The 26,258-nt window shown below is 52.2% G+C and overlaps 2 protein-coding genes across 6 annotated transcripts; one reads left to right on the forward strand and one right to left on the reverse strand.

Moving 5' to 3' along the window:
- Positions 1 to 3,173: 3,173 nt before the first annotated feature.
- TMT1B (thiol methyltransferase 1B) lies at positions 3,174 to 8,455 on the forward strand. Its single transcript, XM_081060175.1, has 2 exons — positions 3,174 to 3,736; positions 4,774 to 8,455. The coding sequence occupies exons 1-2, from the start codon at positions 3,239 to 3,241 to the stop codon at positions 5,008 to 5,010; spliced, it is 735 nt and encodes a 244-aa protein (XP_080916301.1). The 5' UTR covers positions 3,174 to 3,238; the 3' UTR covers positions 5,011 to 8,455.
- Positions 5,496 to 25,787, reverse strand: ITGA7 (integrin subunit alpha 7). Of its 5 annotated transcripts, XM_081060145.1 has the most exons (26): positions 25,399 to 25,671; positions 21,157 to 21,284; positions 20,976 to 21,055; positions 19,737 to 19,992; positions 19,138 to 19,269; positions 18,731 to 18,850; positions 17,656 to 17,863; positions 17,335 to 17,528; positions 16,880 to 16,968; positions 16,627 to 16,754; positions 16,384 to 16,479; positions 16,141 to 16,202; positions 15,827 to 15,996; positions 15,245 to 15,394; positions 14,479 to 14,594; positions 13,746 to 13,938; positions 13,585 to 13,665; positions 13,419 to 13,498; positions 13,212 to 13,286; positions 12,989 to 13,091; positions 12,258 to 12,434; positions 11,954 to 12,085; positions 9,178 to 9,291; positions 8,864 to 8,962; positions 8,652 to 8,777; positions 5,496 to 6,190 (listed from the first exon to the last, which is right to left on the reverse strand). In XM_081060145.1, the coding sequence occupies exons 1-26, from the start codon at positions 25,602 to 25,604 to the stop codon at positions 5,960 to 5,962; spliced, it is 3,546 nt and encodes a 1,181-aa protein (XP_080916271.1). In that variant the 5' UTR covers positions 25,605 to 25,671; the 3' UTR covers positions 5,496 to 5,959. The 5 variants fall into 5 exon arrangements, with proteins under 5 accessions (XP_080916271.1, XP_080916268.1, XP_080916267.1 ...); XM_081060142.1 differs by lacking the exon at positions 19,138 to 19,269 and having other exon boundaries at positions 25,399 to 25,787; XM_081060141.1 differs by lacking the exon at positions 18,731 to 18,850 and having other exon boundaries at positions 25,399 to 25,787.
- Between the last annotated feature and the right edge of the window lie 471 nt (positions 25,788 to 26,258).

Below are 26,258 nucleotides of genomic sequence, written 5' to 3' on the forward strand. Positions count from 1 at the left end.
GGAAACTTGCATGGTCGATACACATGTTCATTGTCTTGATTGCTGTGACAGTTTCATGGGTGTATACATATGTCAAAACTCACCTAGTTGTACACCATAAATATGTACACATTCTTATACATAATTATACCCAATAAAACTGTAAATAAATAGGGTATTAGGTTGAACCCCATTGAATAAAATAAGAAATCTATGTGTCAATATTAATATGACTAGATGAAATGAAAGATCAAAATGAATAAATGAAAGATCAAAATAAATGAATAAATGAAAGATAACCTGGTATTACTGGTGGAAGTGTAAATTGATACAACCACTTTGGAAAACTTTGACAGTATCTGCTATATCCAATAAGGCAAGGCGCAGAAGAGTGTGTGCAACGTACTACCATTTATACAAAGGGGAATATGAGGTCTGACAAATACGTTTGCAAACTTGCCACCATGCGCTTACATGGGCAGCCCTGCACAAATAGCTCAGTAAGGTTTCGTAACCTTGGTATATCAGTGTCTCACAGCTGTGTTTGTGTCGATGTGTGACGGTGTCTTGCTGAGCATTCATTATTGTTGTTTTTGTGTGCTGTCGCGAGAATGTCTGAGCTTGAATTAGAGCAACGAAAAAACATTAAATTTCTTGTTAAACTTGGCAAGAGCAGAAGTGGTATTAGGGACATGTTAATCCAAGTTTATGGGGATAATGCCATGAAGAAAATGTCAGTGTACAAATGGATTAAACGTTTTTCTCAGGGGAGAGAATACGTCACTGGTGAAGAGAGTTCAGGGCATCCAGTAATGAGAGAACTGATGAAAACATTGCAAAAATTTGTCGAATTGTGCATCAAAATCGTCGGCTGACTGTAAGAAGTACAGCAGACCGAGTAAACATTGATAGAGAAACAATTAGGAAAATCTTAACTGAAAATCTTGACATGAGAAAGGTGTGTGCAAAAATGGTCCCAAAGGAGCTCACCGATGAACAAAAGCAAAGGAGAGTTGAAGCTTGCCAAGACCTTTTGGAGAGGCAAGACAATGTTTTGGGCCGTGTTATCACTGATGATGAAACATGGGTGTACTTATATGACCCTGAAACAAAGCATCAGTGTACAATGGAAGTCAGCCAATTCTCCACGACCAAAAAAGTTCCATCAGTCCAAATCAAGAGTCAAAGCAATGTTGCTAACCTTTTTTGATATCAGAGGGATTATTCATTATAAATTTGTACTAACTGGACAGATAGTTAACCAAGTTTACTAATTGGAAGTGCCGAAAAGGCTGCGTGAAAAAGTTAAACGAAATGACCTGAACTTTCCGCCATTTCATGGCTCTTGCATCATGACAATGCACCAGTTCACAAGGCACTGTTTGTGAGGGAGTTTTTAGCCAGTAAACAAATAACTATTGGAACACCTTCCCTACTCACCTGATCTGGCCCCTAATGACTTCTTTCTTTACCCAAAGATAAAGGAAATATTGAAAGGAAGACATTTGGATGATATTCAGGACATCAAGCGTAATACGACAACAGCTCTGATGGCCATTCCAGAAAAAGAGTTCCAAAATTGCTTTGAAGGGTGGACTAGGCACTGGTGTCAGTGCATAGCTCTCCAAGGGGAGGACTTGAAAGGTGACCGTAGTGATATTCAGCAATGAGGTATGTAGCATTTTTTCTAGCATGAGTTTGTGAACTTAATTGTCAGACCTCGTATGTATAAATATATACACATATGAATCTTAATGTGTGGTGTATGTGTTATCTGCTCGTTCACAGATTATCTCCATCTCCAGAAGGATTCACAAGTAGCTGGTGAGGTGATATCTAGTGCCTCCAGAGAGGGGATCTGAGTGGTTAGGAGACTGGGTGAAAGACAAATATTTCCCTGTTGCCCCTTTTTTACCTTTTAAATTTTGTACCATGTGAATATTTTCCCTTTTCCAAAAAACTGTTTAATGAAAACAATGAAAAAACTTTTCATTTAAAAATGGAAAAAAAAAACTTCCCAGGCTAGATTTTATCAAACACTTTTTCTGCATCTATTGATATAACCATATGATGTAAGATTTTTAGACAATTGTAATTTCCCTCTGGTATGACTCCAAGTTGCTGATATTTCTTTTCTCTAAATAAAATTTCCTTTAGCCACTGTGCAGCTGGTGTGAAGCCTTCAAGACTGTTGGTGACCAACTTCCCCTAAGACTCTGAAAAAGGCTTCTGCCAAAAGAGAAGCCACCACTTGATGATCTGGGAACTTTCTGCTAAGTTGCCTAGGACCCTCAAGTCTGGTCTCTGAGACTTTCCTGCGGCTGTGTCAGTCTCTGGTCTGGTCCCAAAGCCTCAGAGGTACTGCCCTGGGCTGTGAGAACACCTAGGATCACCTGCTTCCTGTCTTACCCTGTTCTTCTTAGATCACACAAATGTGGGAGCAAGAGGAGACCTTAGCAACTATGTGGAGAGGCTGGAGAGGCCCATCCAGTCTCTCCTCATCTCCCCATTTTACAGATAAGAAATTGGAATCCGGACAATAAAAAGACACCCAAAGAAGCAAAGCAAAGTAATGGCAGAACTAACTCTTGGACACAGATCTCTTTATTCCTCCACTCTGCCTTTTTCTCCATTCTGTACTTCTATTTCTGGGGCCTTCAAGAATTGGGTTTGATAATAAATGCCAGTCCGTTGAGAAAATGCCCTTCTTTTGGCCAGCTTCTGACCAATCCTTGTGACCAATCAGCCTTATCCCAGATACTCTGTTTGGCTTCCATGTGGGGTAAAGCCCTGGGGATGTGCCAGGGAATCCAATCAGAATTTCCAATGTGCAGAATCTAAGGACAGAAACAGAATGGGGCCAGGATGTGCCCATGAGTCAGCTCTGCCTCAGCATTTGGCCCATGACCCTGGAATCTGATATAGATCCTCCTTTCTTCCCCCTTCCTGCTCCTCTCTGAGATGATAACAAAAGCTACCCTCTTTAACAAGGCAGCGTACTCTAGAACTCAGAACATAGCAGCACCACCTGTTCTTTCACCTGTTCCTTCATTCCATGTGAAAGAGCCTGTGGAGCTGCGGGAGCTGTGCTCTCTGCAGGGATTCCCTACCCCCACTCCACCCTGGCAAAGAGGAAATAGCCAAGTAGGAGACAGGGAACAAAGTCCTATCACAGAGGAAGAAAGACCGTGTCTGCAGCGGCTGGACAGAGAGAAAAGGCCGGAGCCCCAACAGAAGCACCACTCAGAGCTGGTCTGCCATGGACACCCTGGCCCAACTCCTACAGCTGCTGGTGCTGCTTCTGACCCTGCCCCTGCACCTGATGGCTCTACTGGGCTGCTGGCAGCCCCTGTGCAAAAATTACTTCCCCTATCTGATGGCAATGCTGACTGCAAAGAGCAACCGCAAGATGGAAAGCAAGAAACGGGAGCTCTTTGGCCAGATAGAGGGGCTTATGGGAGACTCCAGGATGGTGGAGCTGCTGGATCTGGGCTGTGGCACTGGTGCCAACTTCCAGTTCTACCCACCTGGCTGCAGGATCACCTGCCTGGACCCAAACCCCCACTTTGAGAAGTTCCTGACCAAGAGCATGGCTGAGAACAGGCATCTCCAATATGAACGGTTTGTGGTGGCTCCGGGAGAGGACATGAAACAACTAGCTGATGGCTCTATGGACGTGGTGGTTGGCACCCTGGTGCTGTGCTCTGTTCAGAGCCCCAGGAGGGTCCTACAGGAGGTGCAGAGAGTGCTGAGGCCGGTGAGCAGAATGGGAAGGGTGTGGGTGTGGGGGAGGCAAATGCAACATCGGCCACCTCCGTGTCAGGGCACTCAGGATGGAGAAGCTGGTGTCCTAGCACATTAGACACCCACCCACCCCATCTGCTGGTGAATAAGAACTATGACCACGGCCTCAATGGGACAAAATAGGGTGCTATGGAAACACACAGGAGACCTACCTAGTAAGGGGGAGGGGAAGGAGGACACCCAAACAAGTGAGGTTTAAATTGAAATCTGAGGGATTAAGCAAAGTATGCAGAGAGTGGAAAAAATAGAGGCGAGTTCCAGATAGAGATATTAAGGGAAGCAGAATCCGTAAGATTTTGAACTGGAGGTAGAGAGAAAGGAGTTTAAGATGGTTTCCAGGATTCTGGCATGAGCAACTGGTGGAGGGAGTGAGAGAGGACAGAGGAAAGTGCCACTGGCTGAGATGGAGGAAACCTGTTTGGGGCTTGTTAGGGCTGAGGTGCCACTGAGCAGCCAGGCAGAGAAGCCACAGAGGCCATTGGAAGTCCAGATCTGGAAGTCACCAGTTTGTAGCTGGCGTGCTCTGTGGGTACATGAGGTCACCTGCGGAGATTACAGTGAAGAGAGAGGAACCCGGCTTTAGTCAGGAGTCAGGGACACGGGTTTCTCTGGGATGTTGGCCGAGATTTCCAGGAAGCAGATAGACATATGCATCTTGGGACAGAGTTCAGGGTGTATGTCTCTATCTACAATGGGAACTCTGCTCCTGTTTCTCCAACTTCTTGTCTGTCTGCCCTTGGCTATGCTGTCCTTCTGGTCACCCTTCAACGATCTCTCACCAGTCGTCCCCACTCAGTCAGGGGAGACTCTTCACACTTTGAGTGGGAAGGTAGGAGGAGCCAGGGGATCAGAAAAAGTCAAAAGCAGCACAGTTTGGTCCATAAACACTCAGACCAGCAGCTCCCGCTTCACTGCGAGGGGAGTGGTGGGGAGATGGGAGGAAGGTTGTGAAACGAGCAGACAAGTGACACTAACTCTCTCCTCTGGCAGGGAGGCGTATTCTTTTTCTGGGAGCACGTGGCTGAGCCACGTGGAAGCTGGGCCTTCCTGTGGCAGCAGGTTCTAGAGCCCACGTGGAAACACATTGGAGATGGCTGCTGCCTCACCAGAGAGACCTGGAAAGACCTTGAGAATGCCCAGTTCTCTGAACTGCAAATGGAGCGACAACCCCCTACCTTCAAGTGGTTACCTACTGGACGCCACATCATGGGAAAGGCCGTGAAATAACCCTCCCCAAGTTCTGCCTCCAGTCAGAACAGTCCCTCCTACCAGCCAAGTCTGTCTTCTACTGATAGGGGTCTAGGCCGAGAGAAGCCATTCCCCCACCACTTCCTTTCCCCACCTCTGCCGGGGTAACCTCTAACCTCAATATTTCCTTCCACAGTGAAAAAGCTCTATTCCTTTCCTGACCACAGGGAGGAAGCATTTATGCCTTGTCATATCCTTACTGCCAGTTCCTGGACTGGGTCTCCCAATTTTTGCCCACCGACCCCTGGGACAGCTCCCCATCTCTTTCCCTTGTTCCTATGGTACTGTCCCTCCCCCCTTTCGGAGGGCACACAAAAGTCAGATACATGCATTGCTGCCAGACCTCCCAGTTTTCCCTCCCACTACCACTTGTGTCCTGAGAAGTGGGGATACAGAGAGAATCAGGCGTTTCCTGGAGACCTCAGGCACGAGGAAGCAGGACTCAGCAAAGAGGCCAGAGGTTTGTCCTCAAATATTATTTTAATAAATAGACAAAATCCACTAGATTGATGCAGCAAACTAAGGTCAGAGGAGAGGGGAAACTAGGGAGGGAAGAGCCCCTGAGTCAGCGATACAACCTCCTCCCCAACCTTTAGGCTAAGGCACTTTTGGGGAGACAGGTCCTTGGGGTCCTGTTATACTGGGTGAATGGGAGAAGGAGGGATTATGGCCCCTTCTCCCCACCTTTGCGTCAGGACACTGCTGCCTTTCTCAGTCCACCTCATGATCCCATCCCTGATTCACCCCTCTCATCTCAGCACTCTAAGGGGAAGTTTGGGGGTGCTCCTTCTGGGGGGAGAGGTTTATGCCCCCGAGGAAATAGATCCTGCCCAATCCTGATGGGACACCAGCAACCCTCTTCATCCTGAGGAGCCATCTCTGGGGAAGCGGGGGAGGGGCCCCATGGGCCAGGCTGGGAAAGAAGCAGCTAGGTGGTGCCTGGCCCAGAGTGCCCATCAGATCCCAGCTCAGGGTGCCCGTCGGCAGCCAGGATGGGGTGTGCATCAGGGCCCTCCCGCCGGGGACTGCCCCAATTGCTCCTCAAGATGGTGCCTGTCTTCTCCTCCTTGAACTGCTGTCGGTCTTCCCGTGGGATCTTCACGGCATGGTACTGGGGCACGGTGGCCTCGGGGTACCGTGCCCGCTTGAAGAATCCCATCTGTAAGAACACCAGGCCAGACATGAGGAGCCTGCCGAGCTGAGATGCCTGGAGCAGCACAGCCCAGCACAGCCCAGCTCCTGGCTTCCACCACTCCTGGGACAGAAAGAAACAACTGCAGCAGAAAGGAGATGGGCTGGACAGAATCTTGTGCAGTAAGAAGCCCCCACAAGTGCCACCATCAGTGCTGGGTCCCCAGGGTCTTATTCACAGCAAGAGGAAAACCAGGAAGGAGACCAAGGTACATGACCAAGGACATCTGCCTCGGCCCCTGAAAGAGGGGGTTGAAGGTTGAACATTAGGACCGCTGAGCCCAAAGGCTTCCACCCGCCCAAGCTTTTTAAGAGACCCAATAGCATCTCCCAGAACACAAATGAGATCTGAGGGAAAACATGGCTTCCTAGAGCTCTGCATACTCTTCTCAAGACTCATACACATACACCCTGTGTACTCAAACACTGGGCAGCAGTCCCCTTAGGGCAGAGCTTTCTATCCATGAATGTGGTAGCCTAGCCCCTGCCTAAATCATGAACATGCTGGCCCTTACAAGGTGGAAATGTGCCCCTTATACTTAGGACTGCCCGAGACTCCTATATGCTCAGACTGAACGGCATCTCCTTGCACATTTGTCTCTGCACACTCATGCCCAAGAAAAGACATGCATGGCATCTCCCTGCAGTCCACATGCTCACACTCCAGGAGCCCACCCGACCCTTGTGCATGCCCCAGGCTGTGTATACCCTTATAACCTCACCCTTATCATTACCTCCCACCCCAGTTCCTAGGACTCGCCCCACCCTCATGCATTCTCATTTCTTCACCCTGAATATTCCCGGTCCCCTGAAGGCTCGGCACTCTAATAACACTCACACACATACATACCCACACACACACACAATATTTTGAACACACGCACGTACACACATGCACACACACAATTACCCCACGGTCCCTGGACCCCCAGCTTCCACGGCCGAGGGTTGCACGGCCAGATGGGCCCGGTGATAGTTGGTGGGAAAAGATGAGTTCTGGCTGCTCCGACGGAAGAAGCCACACTGGGATGTCAAAGGAGGCAGGGCGCAATTGAGGGGAAGATGGGAAGACTGAGGAAGGATGGGACCTTATCTCTGCTCTGTCCCGCTTCCGTGAGCACAGGAAGCAGCGATCCTGGAGCCAGTTTCACAAAGGCATCGATCTCCCCCAAGAATGACCAACTTCCCAATAGTTTGGATACGACTCCAGAGGCCTGGTCCTCTGATGACTCACATTTGTCAAAGGATATATTTAGTCTGTGATGGGTCGGGGGTGGAATGGGGTGGAAGGGTGTTCTCCATAGAGCCCAAAGGACATGCATGGTTACACATGGCCCAGATGTGGCACACATTCAGGGTATGATCTCTGCTGATGGATGTGATTCCCTGTACTGACATGTGCATGCATGTGCTTTTATGTGGAGCCCCAGATGCGAATGTGATCCTGTCTACACTCTATATGTACAAGAATGGTTCCACAAAGAGCCTGGTATGTGGAAGCTCCGAGTTCAGTCCTGGAGGCAGTTTCCTGGAGTTAGTTTTCTAGGCTGTTGGCCTTTGTGCCCACAGTTTCCTTTACAAACTTACCCGCCATGCTTCAGTTAAATCAGATCACACTTCCCTGCCACCATGACTCAGCCTCCCATGGTCCTCCTGGAAGGCCCAGATGCCAACCTCCTCATCTCCCACATCCAGTTCCTACTACCAGACTTTCTTCTAAGGCCCAGCTCAAGGGCCTCCAGCTCTGAAGCTTTCCCTCCTCTGAAATCCCACTGCACTTTCTTCACTTAGTGCCTTCTGCCTGCCCTTGACTACAAGGCTCCCCTTCCCCACTAGATTATCAAATCCCTGAGGACAAGATCTGCATCTGATTTTAACTTACATGTGGAATCTAAAAACCAAAATAAATTAACAAACAAAACAGAAACAAACTCACAGATCCAGAGAACAAACTGGTGGTCACCAGACGGGAGGGGAGTTGGGGGCATAGGTGGAAAAGTGAAAAAAGATGAAGAAATACAAATTGCCAGTTATGAATAAAGCCATGGGGATATAAACAACAGCATAGGGAATATAGTCAATAACATTGTAAAAAGTATGTGTGGTGTCAGATGGGTAGTAGACTTATCAGGTTGATCACCTCATAAATTATACCTGTATAAATGTCTAATCACCTGAACTAATATAATATTGCATGTCAACTATAATTTTAAAATAAATTTATATAGATATATAGATATATAGATCTGCATCTGACTTATCTCTGAAATAACCCGGTCCTGATAGAATCCCTGGTACAGGTGGGTAGGTGTTCAATGCAGATTTACTGAGTAAATGAGAGAGTGGGTGAAGGAAAACCACAGCAAGAAAGGCCACCTGCCAGACCAGGAAGCCCAGCCCCCACCAGCCCCACCTTCCCCAAGTCTCACCTTCCACATGAGCAGCACCAGCAGTGCCAGTACCAAAAGTCCAGCCAGAACAGCCAGGAGGATGACCCACCAGGGGACTCCCTCTGCCACCACAGCCACCGGGTCCAAGTACACCATCACTGGGATCTAGGGAGTGAGGGGTTAATGGAGCGAGGGTAGGGCAGCAGGAGAGAAGCGCTCTCCCAGCACCACCTCCCAGCCCTGCAGCTCACCACTGTGGAGGCATCTCTGAGCACCAGGTTTTTGATAGAGGACTTCACGGTGATGTTGGCTCGGACAATCACTTCCAGGGACTTCACAGCTGAGTACTCCTAAGGAAGTAGGAAAGGAGACCCTCCTAAATGCCCCATGTCTCTTCCTTCCCCCCAGCTCCTAAAATTATAAATGGAATGGTGCCCAACACAGAGGGTGTTTCTGCCCGTCTTGGGTTAATTGTGTGCTGCATTTGAACAAGGAGGAGAAGTGAGCCCCAGAGGGGCTACCAGGGAGGAGGACACCCAGCCCAGAACCCCAGCAGTGCTCTCACCTCCAGGAAGGTGCTGTTCCAAAGACGACCCCAGACGTGCAGCACAGCCGCCCGGTCAAAGCTGTAGAGTGGGCAGCTGAACACCACACAGTTGGCTGTGCCCCGGGCACAGTCCTGGGGACCAGGATAGGCAGGACTCTGAATTACTGAGCCTGCCCAGGGCCCAGCACCTTCACAAACATGGTCACACAGACACAGTCACCCTGCTTAAGCCTCACCAGGTACAGGATGTTAGACCTGGGGAAACAAAGCCCCTTCTGCCAGGCCCCTGCCCAGCCTCCAGATCCACCTGCATGAGGTATAGCAGCCACGTGCCATCTGCTCAGTCTGCCCAGAGGTTTCATCCATCCCTCCATAAGCCCTCACATCTTGGACCCCCTTATCCCCTTGCTCCTCATTTGTATTTCTCCCATTTTCCTTACCTGGTCTCAAACTCCCCTCCTCCAGGAAGTCTTCCTGAACTAACCCTGTTTTCCAAAATAGTGGCCTACCCCAGACCTGGGCTATTTGGCTTTGAAATGCATGGAGAGCAGAGAGAAGGTCTCTTACTTGATAGCAGCAGACAGAGTAGCTTCCCCAATTGATGCTGATGTTGCCTAACATTGGTTCCATTTATTGAGCACCTACTACCTACCTTGCCAGGTACTTATCTCATTTAAGCTTCACAACTATCCTGCAAGTTGCATATTATTATCATCCCCATCTTTCAAACTAGGAAATTAACATTCAAAGAGACCGGGTGGCCTGCCTCAGGTCACACAGCCAGCAAATCTAGTAAGTAGTAAAGCAGATATTTGAACCCAAGGCATATTTGGCAAAGCATCATTCCTACACTAAGCCCAAACTCACCAAAGGAGGATGAGGCCACCCAGGAGCTGCTGGGGAGACAGGGGACACAGGCCCTGCTACTCCCAGGCCTGACCTACACCCATTTGGCCCATTTCCATCTAATGGTCCATTTGCCTAAAAACTGTTATAGTCATCACACTTAATATAAGAAGAATGGCTTTGAGAATGAATTCTGTGGTCATCTTATATTTTGTCACTTTTGAGCAAATCAAGAACCCTTGGTCAATTTGTCTAAAAGGCCTTCTGCCTTAATTTTAAATCAAAGAATCAATTTCAAAGTTCTTAGTAAAAAAGGATGCCTTTCTATTTATCCGGAGAAATCCAAAACACTAATTCAAAAAAATTTATGCACCCCTATGTTTATTACAGCACTATTCACAATAGCCAAGAAGGAAACAACCAAAATGCCCATCAGTAGATGACTGGATTAAGAAACTGTGGTACATTTATGCAACGGAGTATTACTCGGCCATAAAGAAGAATGAAATCTTACCACTTGCAGCGATATGGATGGAGCTAGAGAACATTATGTTAAGTGAAACAAGTCAGATGGAGAAAGACCAATACCACATGGAGATACAAACGACAGTTTGGGCAATATAACCAGTAATGTTGTAAAGATTTTGTAGGGTATACGATGGACACTGGTCTTATGAGGGAGACCACTTCACAGACAGTGTAGGTGCCAGACCACTGCAGTGTACACCTGAAGCTGAAGCTAAATAATAATGAGTGTCAACGATAACTTGATTATATATATATATATATATATATATATATATATATATATATATATATATATATTATATGCTGTGTTCCAGGAAGTGGAACACAGCATAAGGAATAGAGACTGTGGAAATGTAACGACTGTGTGTGATGTCAGAGGGGTAGTAGATTTGGGGAGGGGAGTTATCACTTTGTGAGGAGTATAAATGTCTAACTATTACTTTGTTTTGTACACCTGAAACTGATAAGATTAATTAATTAATTAGTTAATTAATTAATTAAAAGGGATGCCTTTCCGAGGAAATCAGTCACGTGGAGAAGGCAGGACTACTCATACAATAGGGAAACAGTGATCACACAAGTTCACACTACTCCCAGGAGCCTTCATTTGCCTCTTGCCTGCTCTCAGGGGAGCAGGGATGCTGAGGGCCCCCAAGAGAGACAGGATGTGACAGTGGAGTTCCCTCCCAGGCAGACAACACCAGAGCCGGCCCAGCTGCTTACATTCCCCAGCAGTCTCTTCAACTTCGTGCCTCTAGTGCCCAGGGATATCCACATCTGGGTTTCACTTCCTGGCAACCAGCCAAATATCCCCCCTAATCTGAGTTCCTCCACACTCTTACTGCCAGTACTATTCTCAAAAGACGAGCACAGAGCATGTGCCAATTTGCTCCATAAATCCACTTCAAGAACAAACTATGTAAAACAAGCAGAAAAAAAGGAGGTAAAACTGTTCAAAAGGGATATACTTAATGCGTCACACCTAATATACTATAATTTTAGTGATTAGAACTTTTAAAAACTTAAAGTGTTTTCTGACATTGTAAAACTCAAGCCGGTTTCCTTACACAAATTGGCTTTTTTGTCCTAAAAGAATCCAAAAGAACAACAAACAAATCCCACAGGTGGCTAAAGCCATCCCGGCCCTACAAAATGTATGGAGAATAGAATGCATGCTAACTCACTGGCTGTAGGTCAAATGCCCTGCTCTGGAGTAAGCGCTTGGCAGGCGTGGGACGACCTGTGGTGTCAGCAGCGGCTTCACAGGTGTGATGTGAACTGTCTGGTCAACTTGCCTCAGGTATTGACCATCACAGCATCCCTGGCCACTCACCGCCCTGAAGCTCTATGCCCCCAGCATCCTCTGTCACACCACCACACACCCCCCATTCTGGTTGCACCATGTGTGCCTTCCCCTCACCAAGGTGATGTTTTTCTTCTTCTCAGCAGAGGACACTGGCCACCAGGATGTGCTGGGCTCCGGCTGCTCATGAGGTTCCTGCTGCTCCGGCTGCTCCGGTTCCCGCCGCCTCCTGCCCTTGTGGTCCACATTCTGGATGTTGTGAGGGGGGCCCCATGAGTGTGCCTGAAATGGCATCTCCCCCGCACTGCCTACCTCCTAGCCCCCTACCCACCTACACAGGCCCAGCCCCATGACACCCTTCCCAGAATCTAACCCCTCCACCCTGCTTTAGCGGCCCCCACCCACCCTGCCTAAGCCTCACCAGGTGGAGGATGTTGGGTCTGGGGGAACAAAGCCCCTTCTTCCCGGGCCCCTGCCCGCCCTCCAGCTCCACCCTCATGGGGTACAGTAGCCACTTCCCGTTGGCAATCTCATGAGGCCACATGATGTTGAGGAAGGCAGAGCCCAGGGTGTTGAGCGACTGGCCCTGATTGGAGACCTGTGGGCACAAGGAGTGTGAAGGGAGGGAGCTCGGTTTCTGAGGGGACCTTAAATCCACAGAGACGGAGGGGACAAGGGCTGAGGAGAGGGCCTCAGGAAGCACAGTTTCAACAAAGACTCAGGATCCTAGACACCCCCCACCCCAGGCATGATTCTTTGCCCACCCCAAACCCAGAAAAACCTGGAGATGTCACTGGCAGGTATGGGGAGGACCCAGCAAAGCCAGGCCAGAGTTCTGGAAAGAGACAACAGCCCTCTCCCCACGTCCCCATCCCCCAGCTGAGGCCCCCCCACAGAGAAGCTTCCCTGGGCCCTCATGGCCTCCCCAGACCAGCAGGTGAAATGTCCAGTCAGGGATAAGCAGGAAACGGTCAAGGCCCCTGCACAAACACCTGCCAATAGCTGAGGTCCAGGTGCAATGGGAGGCCTCGAACTTGCTGGGCCAACATGCTGCCATACAGTAACAGCCCCAACTCTTGGGACATATCTTAGCTTCTCCTTTATGCCAAGAAGGGAGGGGGACCACAAGGGACCACATACCAGGACACTTACCGTGACCTCATACTTGACCTTGCTGCCAACATCCTTCTCAGACTGCATGGCGCTCTCGCCCTGCACCACACCAGAGAAGAAGAGCTGCTGGGGAATGGCCACCCTGGAGAGGAGGGGTCAAAACAGGGACTGAGGAGTTCTGGGACCTCATGGAGGGCCAGGGGGCAGCGCCGCGGCCAGGGTGTGGGATTGGCAATGCAGGTGCCCATGGGGCAGGGCTTACCCTGCGATGGACAGCGGCAGCTCAATGAAGACATGGGCCCGGGCAGAGACCGGCTGCAGCTCCTGCTCGCTGATCCTGGCATGTGGTCAGGTGCAGGCATGGGCAGCAGGCACAGGCACCACCTCAAGTGGTCGGGGGAGCCCCTTCCAGGTGGACATCAATTCCACTGCCCCCAACCTCACCCCACCCTCGCCCCGCCAGGCTTACGTGGCCAACAGCAGCTCCACCTCTAGTTCCGTGGTCTCAATGGTGATCCCTGAGGTGCTGAGTATGAGGTAGAAGGTAATCTAGACCAAGGATGGACTAGGATGAGAGTCCGGGGAGGCCAGGGGCTTGAGAAGGGCTCAGGTAGGGATAAGGACAGGGTGCCAACCTGGGCACCTCTCTTCATGGGGTTCCCCAGCTCACACTCAACACGGGAGGCATTCTCATTGGACAGGCACAGCGGCTTCTCCTGGAGTGGGGAGAGAAGGAGAGGTCAGTTTGGATTACTAGAGCCCCCCAGGACCCCACCAACTCTACCCGGATCCTCACCGTAGGGTCCAGGGCCCGGACTCCTGAGTAGTGCAGAGAGGCAGGGAGGCTGACCAGGAGCTGGGCTTCGTGGGCATCGTCCCCATCGGCCTGGGGCTGGGCTGGGTCCGAAGGCAGGTTGGTGACCTCCAGCTCCAAGCCAATGACTGGCTGCCCACTCAGTGCAAACAGGGCTGTTGTCCCATCTGCATCCCTGGAAGGTCAGATCCCACTCATTCTGAGATCTGAACACCCCCTGCCTCTCCCATTCTTGCCTCGTCCCCCAGTGCATGCAGCAGGCCTGAACTCCCGGGGGCTCTGCTCCCACCAGCCCAAGCTTCAGGTCTTCCCATGCTCTCAAGAGACCTAGACTAGGAGTCAAGGGACCTTCATTCTGGTCCCAGCACCACCTCTAGCTCACCTTGGGCAAGTAGCTTAACCTCTCTAAGACTCCATTCTCCATTTATGAAGTGACACTAATAATAATTCCTGCCACATGGGGTTGCGAAAACTAAACAGTGAGATGTATGTGAACTGGGTATTATTACATGTATTGTGACAGAGCCCTGTGGCCCTGTCACTGACCCTCATCCTATAGTCTTCTGAGTTATCAGCAGGTCCTCCCCAGCCTTCCGCCCCCACCCCCACCCCTGCAGGCTCAGCCCCTCCCTCTGCCTGGCCTTCCTGAGGGGGCTTCTTTACATTCCTTGAACTCTTGCCTGCCCACCCCACCTTCTCCCTCGCTCCCCCTCACATGGGCAGAGGCTGGAACTCTGTGTCGCTGACCCGGGCACAGAAACGGGCATGCACCAGCTGCAGATTGCTCTGGCAGATCTTATCTTCACCACAGCCTTGCTTCAGGAAGTGGATCTGGGGAGATATTTGAGAAAAGGGTCAATCCTAGGGGATGAGACAGGAGGTGAATGTGTTGCCAAGGCATATGGTGGGATAGAGTATCACAGGATTACAAAACCTGGGTTCAACTCTCAGATCTGCAGCCTATTAGCTGTGTGATATTGAGCTGGTCCCTTAACCACTCTGAGCTGTGTCCTCATCAGTAAAATGATGGGAGTATTACAATTCTAGCTAATCCACAGCAAGACCACATTTCCCCAGCCTTCCCTGCGTGTAACCTAGTTCCAGATTTAGAAAGTGAAGAGTGCCAGACCAGCCATGAGAACTATAAAAGGAGGTTCATGTTACCCCTTTCCTGCTGACCAGGATGGAGATGACCTAAGGACCTTAGAGGCCTCATTTGAAAATGCAGAGCCCCATCCGCCTAGGCCCCTGAATGACTCCATGGAATTGAGAAACACAGTCCCCTCTGACTAGGAACAGGTGACTCTTTGGGCCATTTTCCATTTTGGGGTCTATTTGTTGCCGCACCCCAAGATATCAGGGACTACTGGAGCAACATGTGAAAGAACTTTGAAAGCTATAAATGAGTGTCACTGGTGAGGGGCCATGATCCTTGCCCCTGCCAGCTCCTTTTTCTGGGCTAAACCAGAACACATGCTCACCTCTGCCCGCTGGGTGCTAGGCTGGTAGGCATTGAGGATGGGAGCCACTGGGGGCAGCCCTTGGCCAGGAGCCTGTCTCCGGAGCCGAGGGGTCTGGAGACTATAGGACAGGGTCACCACAATGGCCCGAAGCTTGTCTTTGACATTCTCCTTGAAAGGGGAAAAATGAACATGAGTGGATACAAGAATAATCCCCAGGCCCCAGCCCTACCCAAAGCTCGAGCCAGACTTAGGACAGATTCTGAAACTTGGAAAGAAGCTTAGGGAGATGAAGAAAAGAGGTGGAGAACTGAGCAAGGAGAAGGAAAAGCAACTGGGGGTTAGGGGGTAGTGGCGGGTATCCTGTCACATGGCAGGATCCATGTGACAATGGACCCTGTCATCTCCATCTCCAGGGAGTACAGAACTTAGCAGGAGATACAAGAAGGCACCAGGTGAGAAAGTCAGCCCATGGGGGAGGCTTCCTAAAAATCAAGATCTTAGAATGATGTATGAGTGCGTTAGGAAAGAAGATAAAAGGAATCAAGGAAAAGAGATCGTGCAATGACAATGACCCTCAGAGGCCAAGCGGTCAGTGTCCACCTGCAACTGGAACATGGTATCTCCGCAGACTCGGTCATGCTGGTGCTTCAGCCACACGGTGCCCGAGGCCTGGTGCTTGGGGTCATCTGGGCCACGGTTCAGGAAGGTCACACGGGGGACCTGGCCCCGAAGCCTGCGGTCTGTGTCCCCATCTAACACGTAATCCAAGGCTGTGGCATTTGGGGAGAAGAGAGGAGCCAGTGAGCTGGGGAATTTCTCTAATCTGACCCAGTTCCCAGAGGCCCTTCTCTCCACCTCGGAGTGAACCCCTCCAAACCCAATGTGGTGGGAGGTGGGAGGGGGACCTCACTCACCCACAATGGGACTGTAGCTGCTGGGGACTGCAATGTAGGTGAAACAGACCCTTAGGTCCACACTGTGGGGGCAAAGGTTAGCTCCTGAGCCAGGCAAGGCTAATGGGCCAAGGCCACACCCATACCCTGCCCAATCCTGCCCCAGCCCCCAGCCCCAAACTAGGCAGAGGGAGAGGAATGGAGAAGGCAGCAGGAGGGGTGGAGGTGCCCACCCAGCCTCCCTCCCCTTAAATCTCGCCTCACCAGACCAAGTGGCCACCAGCACAGTTGGGCTGTTCTAGGTCGATGGCTTGTGGAGCAATGAAGACCTCATAAGAGACATGGAGGACGGGTCTGGCCCTAGGAGATGGGGAGTTGAGGGCACAAGAAACATGAGGGCACAAGGTTGGGAAACTGGGGAGGTGGGCAGACTCTTCAGCATCAGATTTGGCTCGAGTCGGGCTTATGCCTCAGGGAAGGAGAAAGCAGAGAAGAGGCAGGGCTCACCTGAAGAGCACGGCAGTGTCAGCCAGGGAGCCCACCAGCAGGTCAGGATAATGGTTCCCATCCACGTCCAGGCCGCCAGACAGAGAGTAGCCAAAGCTCTTTATGCCCACGGCCTCGCCCTCCAGCACCTGTGGGACCTGACTGTCAGCTCCCCCACCCACCCCTCCCAGATCTCTGCCTCCTCCCCTACCTTCTGCGGCTATGCCCCTTGTTCTACTCACACCTACTCCATCATCCCAACAAACCCCCTCACCTGGGAAGGTTTGACGACAACCCCCAGACTGCTCCCGTGGTAGATAAAGACTTTTCCATCTGCATCAAAGGGAGCACCCACAGCGATATCTGCAGGAGAGAGGAAAAGGCAGTCAGACTGGAGGGGCAGGGGAGACAAGGTCCAGGCCCCAGCTTTCCCTCTATCACTCAGTTCCATGTTGTATGCTTTCTATTTTATTGAGAGTCTACTAAGTCCCAGACACCTTACCTATATCAGTTTCAATCCTCAGGCTACTCTCTGCAGATATTACTAGCCCAGAAATGTTAGGTAACCTGCCCAAGGTCACAAAGCTAGTAAATGGTAAAGTTCAGGTGTAAGCCCAGGTTGCTTCTCTCCCTGAGCCCTCAAAAGATCTCCCCTTGACCTCTGAGGTACTTCCCCGTCCCTGCCCCTGCCCTCTCCCTCCCCTGAGCCTTTCTAGTTCCCAATCACACCTGGGAAGCCATCTTGGTTGAGGTCCCCCAGGACAGCCAGGCTGATCCCAAACATGGAGTCGGGGGAGCCACAGAGCCGGAGAGGGGAGACCCCAGCCCAGTGACCCCCCTGGTTCATGTACACATACACAGCACCCCCCAGCTCTTCTTGGCGCTCAAAGAAGTAGGGGGCACCCACTACCAGGTCTGCCCAGCTATGGAGAAAGAAAGACAGTCAGTATGGCATCCTCCCCAGGCAGGGGAGTCAGGAGGAGATGCCAGAGGACGCTCAGACCTCCTGGACCCAGCTCCTCCCAGCTCCACTCCCCTCTACCCACTCACCCATCATTGTTAAAATCAGCCACAGCCAGTGAATAGCCAAAGCCAGAGGTTAGGCGCTCCCCGGACAGCATAACTTCAGGCACCAGACGACTGGCACTATCTTTGCGCAGAATGACCACAGCGCCCTTGTGGTTGGCACGGGGGGCCCCTGCCACAAAGCTCAGTTCCTCTGCACGTACCAGACTCTTCCCAGAGTCAATGGAGAAACCTGGGTGGGGGTGACTACCCGTGAGCACTCCCCACAAGACTCAGGAGCCAGGGTGTGTCACAGCCCCCACAACCCCCTCCTCACAGGTCCAGAGCCAAAAGGTGGAGGCACCCTCCAAGTTATCACCACCACAGCTGGATTTCTCCTCCTCCCCCTCCAGACGCCTGGCAGTGCCCCCACACCCAAAGACTGGAGTGCGGCACAAGAAGTGCAATGAAGTCAGTCTCAGGGACTGGGAAGGAAAGAGAAGGGCAATGGCTGAGAAGGCCAGACACCAGGCAGGAGTGAGCCCACTAGCAGGATCTGGGGCAGGGCCCCATCCTGGGATTCCCAGGGAACTGCTGTCCCCTCTGCACACCGAGGTGGCCCCAATCCCATCCATCCACCTTCTTTGCCCCCACTCCCATCCTGCCAGGGAGAGGAAGACTTCATGTGGAAGGGGGAGACAAAGCTGATAAAAGGAGTAGGGAAGAGCTTGAATCACCCAAAGATCTCCCAGGCCTCATTTCCTCCTTCTCTGAAGTGGGATGTAGGTAAGAAAATGAGAGGGACTTACCAACATGGCTAGAACTTTCTCCAGCATGTGCCCACCATCCATCCCTGAGAGAAAGGCCCCCTAGAGGTCCAGTGCCCTTCCTTCGCAGCATGGTCTCCACCCACCTGGTTCTTCCTCCACGGAAACCCCCGTTCACAACCCGTAGGCTCTCCCCTTTCTTCTTGGGCCTTATCACTGGGCCTAGCTTGTCTCTAAAATTTGGGTCCAAAATGTGTTTCCCTGGGTGTGTGTTGGTGGGGTGGGGCAGGAGAGGAGGGGCAGCCAGGCCAAGCCCTCAGGGCTCAGGAGGATGTGGGTGGACGCTTACAAACCTAAGTAGCTATTCAGGGCCAAGTCTCCGGCTGGTCCTGGAAGCCGGTCAGCGGGGTCCAAACTTTTATACACCAGCTGGTCAGGGTCTGAGCTATCAATGTTGGTCACAAAGAGCAACCCTGCGGGAGGTGGGGTGAGGGGGAAGGAGGAGACACCAGGGAAGGGACATCCAGAGGAGGGGGCCACAGAGTACGGAGACAGAGCCAGACACAAAGACAAGAAGAAGAGGTAGAGGTGGAAAAAGATTATGAGAGAGACAAAGAGGCCAAGAGGGATAAGATTCAGAGACAGAAAGACAGAGAGACACAGGGTGAGAGACAGAGACAGAAGGGTGGGAGCACGGAGAGGGAGGACAAGAGAGAGGAGCAGAGGGTTAGAGTGGCTCTGGGCCTGGAGGGGTCCCTACCAAAGTAGCTGTTGGCAGGGACCGGGATGAGACGGGGGTCCTGCTCCTTCTCACCCCCCGCCTCGTAGGGCCCGTCGTCCAGGTGGGCCAGGTCCGCTGAGCCCTGCGCACAGAGCTCCACCCTGGCAGTGCCTGCAAGGACAGACCTGTTAGTGCCCAGGGCAAGGATTGAGAAGCATCCCTCAGGCCGGATGCTAATTAGACAGGCACCCAGGGAAGCCCCTCCTCGCCCTATGTCCACCCCGTGCCCAGCCCACAGACTTGGCACACACTCACCGAGTGTCAGCTCAGCCAGTTGCAGCGTGCGGAGATGGGAATGGGAGTGATGAGGTGTAGACTGGTGTATTGGTAGGGAAGAGCAGCCATGTGGGGCGGGGAGGCTCATGCCAGCATGTTGAAGAACATTCAGCCATGCGAAGGAGAGGAGATACCTCCATTCGTGTGTGTGCTGGCATGACCAGGGTGGAAGGTGCTGCAGTGCCCCAGGGCTACATGGCAGTGAACATGTGGGCATGCTTGGCCACGTGCTGCCTGAAATCCCAGCTCTGAGGTAAGAGGACAGTTTGGTTCCCTTCTCCCCTCCCTGAGGCGTGACTCACCCTTCCAGTTATAGGTTCCCGGGGCCCCAAAGAGGAGGTAGTGGCTGTCGGGGGAGAAGGCAGCAGCCGCGCCCTGCTGGCAGAACCCAAATTGTTCGTGGCCCTGAGGGCGTCCCTCACAGAACTTCCACTCCCCACCATCCAACTCATCACGGATGGCCAGGTCCTGGCTTAGCACAAAGCAGCGACCAATCACATCCCTCGTCTCCAGCATCTGATCCACTCGCTGCCTCGCCTCATATCGGTGTGCACAGGTCTGTGGGAGGAAGGGATGAGGGACTGGCCATTCCATTGGGTCAGGGACCTGCTTGAGCCACGCTACCCACATGTAGACATGTGGCAGACACTGGTTCATGTACAAACACACACACACACACACACACACACACACACACATATGCTGGCATCACTCGAGCACCACAACCAGCCCAGTGTTAGGCAGGTATATTCATAACCCACTATCCCATCAGCACACACTTCCTTGCCCTGACTGGATGAACTCCTTCTTCCACACTCTTCCAGAGCATCCACAGGCACAACTAAGCCACCACATAGGCCTTGTGCCTCCTTAATCACATAGTAGGTGACTGTGTCCAACATGCCAAGCTTGGTCTTGTGTCGGGCCCTTTGTAAGTGACATCACCCTGTCTGCAAAGAACTTCCCCTCTCCACTCTCTATGTATCGCTTATTCTTGAAAGCCTGGCTCAAATCACCCCACAGGCAGGAGTCCTTCCTCTCCATTCCTTCTTCAGACTTTGATGGACTTGGGACTACACCACTCACTTAACATTAACCATTGGTCTGCCACATAGTGACTTGTATTATTAATGGTGTGTTTGTGCATGTTAGTGGTCATACAGATGATACACACAGATACAGAAAAGGAGAGAATGAAAATCTCCATAATATGCAGTAGGCTATTTGAGGCATGGACTCTGTCTTTACATATTCTCTCTCAGTAACTAGCAAATGCCTGATGCTTAAAAGGTTCTCAGTAAGAGTCTGACAAATGGATAGATGGATGAATGGTTAGATGGTTTCAATTTATAAGGACAGGGGCCATATCTTACACTTTTTTATATCTCCCTGAAGTCCTGGGAAATAGACCATCATACCATATGTCCAACCTGTGTTCTATAAGCACACCTGTGAATATGCACACACCACACACACACACACACACACACACACACACACACACACCACCCTGGCATATAGTCACAAGAAGTGGTACTTACAACAATCTTGCCCCCGGGCCCCTGGCTCCGAACACTAACTCCCAACCACTGGTTCTCCTTGCTCTCCTTCTGCACATCAGCTAGAGGCAGGACGCTGGGAATTAGGGGAGGGAAGAGAAGGCCAAGTCTTCTCTTCCCCCCCTCATGTGTTCCCCCCACTCCACCACCACAGAGCCCGCACCTCCCCGGTCGATGTCCACTCTGAAGCAGTCGGTCTCCTCCAGGCTCAGGGGGCAAGCGAAGAGCCCTCCCGTGCGGTTGGCCTGCTGCCCAGGCAGAGCCAGGGCTTGGGGAGCGCCCACCAGCAGCCTGCACAATGGGATAGGTACAGGAGTTAGTGGCCAGAGTGCTCGCCCTCCCTAGGCTGCCCAGGCCCAACCCCTCAGTACCAAGCAGAGTGTTGAAGAACTAAGAAGGGCCAAAAGTCAGTTTCCTAAGTCCTGGCAAGGGCAGGTAAATACTATTGGCCATGCAATCATCACGTTACATATGTACATACTCTCTGGGTGAGGGACCATATGCACAGTAGACATACATACACACATGCATAAACACACACATGCACACACACACACACACACAGAGCAACCCCAGAAGCCTGGCCAGCATTGCTAGTTTGAAAGAACCGCCTGTTCCCAGCACCTGTTCCTGATCCAGCCTTTCCTACCCACTTCCTGGCCCCATCCCCAAGTTCTGCCCTCCTCCCTGGTCCAGATGAAACCCTCCCAGAAATGCCAAGAACACTGGGAGCAAAAGTAACAGGGGCCCAGACTGGCACCATAAGGTAGCCTAGGGACCAGCTTCGGAGGCCAAGCAAGAGGCTAGATGTGGGCCTGCTTCCACTACCCCTCATTAGGACCCATCAAAGACCCCACCCCCAGCTACCCTGCCAGCCCAGGATTCTGTCAGTCACTCCAGCTGGCAGGAAGGTGGGGGCAAATTTCTCATTCTGTTTCCAATCTTTCCCTCCCCCATTTTCCCCCCACTTCTTTAACCCCCTTTCCTATCCTTCCTTCTCTCCACAGCTACGATTTTCCCATTCTTCCCACCCCACCCCACTCCCACCCCCTCCCAGTATTCTCCCCTTCAGCCGCTTTCCCAGCTATAACTTTCTTGGCATGACAATTTTCCATAATCACAGCCAAGGTTTCTTCCCCGGGAGAGGACTGTGCTGGGAATGGAGGCTGCCTGGGTCCCCTGGGGCTGAACCCCCAGGCCAGGAGTGAAGGAGGGAGAGAGATGAGGTGATTGGCACACCAGCTGGCTACAAGGACCCTCTCTTCTAAGAAGGAGAGACTCAAAAGTGGCAGCAGGGCAAACCTCAAAGCCTCTCTCCCACAGTTTTCCTCCATCTCCCTTCCTGGGGGGTAGGCCCAAAGCTGTGTGGGGCAATACTGCAGACAGGCATCCGTGAGGCACTGTGCCATTTCTGACAGTCCGGGAAGAGGGCAGGGCACAGAGCCATTCTCCCTTCCCACAACTCCTCCTCCTCTCTTAGCAGCTGTCACCCCATGTCAGGGCCAGTGTCAAGAGACAGAAGGGTGGGGAGAGTGGTAGGGAAGAGAGCGTGGCACGCATTCGGCATTTCTTAACAACTATTTATTGAGAACCTATCATCTGCCAAGCCCTATGTCAGGCACTGGTGAGACAAGGAAGCAATATCTCTTCAGCACCTACTATGAGTCAGGCGCTAGGCTAAATGCCAGGGACACGAGAAACTAACGTTTATCACTCTCTACCTAGCTGCAGAGGCTAGGCAAGTTTAGTTCATTATCTCATTTAATCTTCACAATCCCCTGTAAGCCTTCTTTTCTTGTCTTTCAGATGAGGACACTCACTCAGCGACATTAAGTAGTATGGTGGAATTCAAATGCACATCTGCCTAACTCCAATTCTCATGCCTTTTCCATCACACCCAGTGACAGGCCATTTCCAGAACACTGAGACCCTTCCAGAAAGGGAAGAGGAGGAACGGGAGGGAAAGGTACTCCAGGTAGAAAAGAAACCAGGTGGCACAGGCAACCTTCACACAAGTCCTCAGTACCCTCCCCCCACATCTCCAACACAGAGATGCCCATCTCTTGGAGGACCAGGCTGTCTTATTCATCTTTGTGTTTGCCCCATAGGATCCTGAACCCACACTTCACTTGCAGAGACAGCTAGTGCCTCAGCTGGTCAGGGCATTACTAAGCACCAGGAGAAGCTGAGAGTCAGTGTTCGATGCTTACAATCTCCTCCAGAGGTCAAGAGGAGGGAGGTGGGAGGAGGAGAGGAGACCACATGGAGGAAAGAAGCTGAGCGCATGGATTTGCCCAGCCCCACCCTTGTTGGAGAACAGACCAGCCCATCCCTCCTGGAACAAGAGTCCCCACTCTCTGGTCCCTCCACCTTTGCCCCAGCCACGCACTCCTTCTGGCGTCATCCCATGATCCCCAGCCACCCCAGACCTCTGGACAGAACAGTAGCCACAGCTGCAGCCACTGCAGAGAGAAAAGCAAAAACATGTTGGCAGCTGGGGGCAGAGGGACTCCCTGGGAGCCAGGCTAAGAGAAAGTGAAGGAGAGCCCACGACCACTGCACCTCTCAGTTCTCCACACACTCCAAGCTCCCACCCAAGTCCAGCCCTCTCTGACTCTCTCAGTCTGGGTGGCCCTCTGGGGAGGGTTGCTGGCCTGCAGGTTGGCTCAGCCTGCTGGGTGCTCTGGCCAAGTCTTTGGATCTGGGTTCACTGTAAGCACTAAAACTATTCTCTAGCTCTGTGGATCCCAATACAGGAGCAATAGTACTAACACCTCAGTTCATTAGCTGTGGGCCTTGCCCTATTCTAAGAGTTTTCCGTGCTGGTGAAGGACACCTGGAACTCAAAAGCTAGGGAGGAGTCAAGTACCTGGTCTCTCACGTGCCACCAGGCAGCAGAGCGCCCCCTGCTGGAGCAAAAGCCGGGTTAGGCAGCCAGGCCCCTCTGGGAATGCCCCCAGCTTGAGTCCGGGAGACATAATCAGGGGCCACCTTCAGAGATGAGGGGGAAATGACAAGAGACCAAGCTATTAAAAATAACCTAGAATTTGCCTGGAAATAGCTCAGAGAGTTCAGCATGTCCTAAAAAGGCCTCCAGTCCTGGAACTCAGGCAGATGGGGGAAGGGGGAGAAATGGAGACAGATGAGGGAGGAAGTGGACAGAAGGCTGAAGAAGAGATGAAGTCAGTTGCTTTCTATCTCCCCCAAAGTTTGGGAGACCACACACCCTCCTCCATGATTACAGGGATAATGGAAGAAGAAAGATCAGAGCTAGCCCCTCCTCCCTAAGCGGGGAAAAGAGAAATGAGTTCTTGTCACTACCCTCTGCCCCCAGGCCAAGAGTAGCAGGGAGACAACAGTCCCCGTGGACAGCATCGATCCCAGTAATGGACACTTAGTGTGGCTTAGGCGCTGGCCTAGGAGAGAAAAACCGCTTGGCAGGAGGGAGTGGGAAGCTTTCTTTCCTTCTTACAATCGTACATGTAGCTAGAGCCAATAGTATAGGAAGCATGACAGTCACAGACCCCACACACGTGTGTCCTTCTCCCCTGGGTCCTGACCTGATTACAAAATAACTAGAATTGTCCTCTGCCCCTCACTCCTTCCTGCCTTCCCCCACTGCTGAGATTCCTGGAGCTGGAAATTTCCTGAGCAGGAGGAAGGGGAACAGCCTGGCCAGCATCCTTCCTGGATCTCTCTCTTGCTGCTGCTGCTGCTGCTGCTGCTGCTGCTGCTGCTGCTGCTGCTGCTGCTGCTGCTGCTGCTGCTGCTGCTGCTGCTGCTACAACTTTTGGGGGCTATGTTTTCTACCACGCTGTGTCACTAAACCACCTAGCGCAAGTTGCCAGACCCTCCAAGGTCTGTCCTCTCCCAACCGTCCCATAGTCTTGAGCCACAGAAGTGGCAGGGCTCTCCTGGTCTCCCGGGGTCCTGCTGCCCTCATTCTATCCTATGGCAATGCACTGGCAGGAAGTTATTTCTGGTGACTACCCCCCATCCCTCCCATGGTACCTTCAGCCTCTTGTCCTTTCCCAATCTTCCTGCCGGAAGAAGAGACAAAACACTCAGGCCCCATCCCTGAGGGAATTCAGCCCTTTGAGAAAGGAGAGCCATAGACCCTGAGACCGGAACAAGGATGAAAGTTAGGAAAGTGAGGGGAATGCAACAGGAGGTGATAGGGCTTGCTAAGACAGGAACCTTGCACTCCAACTCATCCCCAAAGCAAGAGCCTGGGTCTCGTGGCCCGTGCTTCCAGACCCGAGACAGAAAAGACAAAGCTCCAGGCTGGAGTGCAGGACCTCTGTGTACAGCCGAGTCTTCGTGGGGTTGGAAGACCGAGAAATGAGGTGGGGGTACGGAATCTGTGGTTCGGGCACGGGGACTCTGGGCGGGTGCGGTGACTCACCAGCTCTGGGGTCGCGGCTGTAACTGCCGGTGCAGAGCCACAGAGAAGCCGAAGAGGCTCCCTGGATCTCCCTCCTTGCGCAAGGCGCCCATCACATCCAGATTGAAGGCGGCAGCCCCTGAGGAGAGCAGTCCCGCGAGTAGGGATCCAAGAAGGTAACAAATCCCAGGGACACCCCGAGGATCGCGGTCCAGAGTCCCCGCCATGGGGCAAACCCCGCGTGCGCTCCCCGCGAGCGCAACTAAACTCGCTCAAGCCCCCAACCCCAGGTCTCCAAGGCAGGTCTCTGGTCTCGAGTCTCGCTGGTCTTCAGGGGGCTCCCAATTTTCACCGCTCCTCCGCAGCCCCACGCCGGTTGTCACGACTGCCGCAGTCGCGTCTCTGCGTCCGCTGGGGCTCCGGCCTCCGCCTCCCGGGCGCCGCCCCGCCCCGCCCTTGGCCCGCCCCCCGTTCCGCGGCAGGTGGAGGCCGAGGGCATGGCGAAGGGATGCCGAGGCAGGCAGTCCTGGGTGGAACCTGGTCTCGTTCCCCCACCCCCCAGCCCCACCCAAGCTCCGTCCCGCCGCCCCTGTGCGCTCTACCCTTCCCCACACTCCTGCCGGACCCCGCAAGGGTGGAGGTGGCGCCTAGGAATGGAGAGTAAGAGAGAAGTACAAAGAGAAAAAGAAAAAGGAACATAAAATATGAGAAGTCGATGAGGCTAAAGGAGTCTGGGAAGAAAGATATGCAGGCAGAGAGGAGATGAAAAGAGAGTGGTCTCGGGCCTGGGTCCCGCGTGGTCCCTTAGCACTCCCTTGCCCTTTGGTCACATGGAGCACCTCTCATGCTGTTCGATTCAAACCACTTCCCACCCCTTTTCA

This window comes from Rhinolophus hipposideros, assembly GCF_964194185.1.
Source record: "Rhinolophus hipposideros genome assembly, chromosome: 9".
Lineage (NCBI taxonomy): Eukaryota > Metazoa > Chordata > Mammalia > Chiroptera > Rhinolophidae > Rhinolophus > Rhinolophus hipposideros.

Coding starts and splice junctions, on each gene's coding strand:
- TMT1B (XM_081060175.1), top strand. CDS start 3,239: ATGGACACCCTGGCCCAACTCCTACAGCTGCTGGTGCTGCTTCTGACC. Junction 3,737..4,773: donor TGCAGAGAGTGCTGAGGCCG/GTGAGCAGAATG, acceptor CTCCTCTGGCAG/GGAGGCGTATTCTTTTTCTG.
- ITGA7 (XM_081060145.1), bottom strand. CDS start 25,604: ATGGCGGGGACTCTGGACCGCGATCCTCGGGGTGTCCCTGGGATTTGT. Junction 13,287..13,418: donor GTGGAGCTGCTGTTGGCCAC/GTAAGCCTGGCG, acceptor ACCACATGCCAG/GATCAGCGAGCAGGAGCTGC. Junction 12,086..12,257: donor GACCCAACATCCTCCACCTG/GTGAGGCTTAGG, acceptor CACAACATCCAG/AATGTGGACCACAAGGGCAG.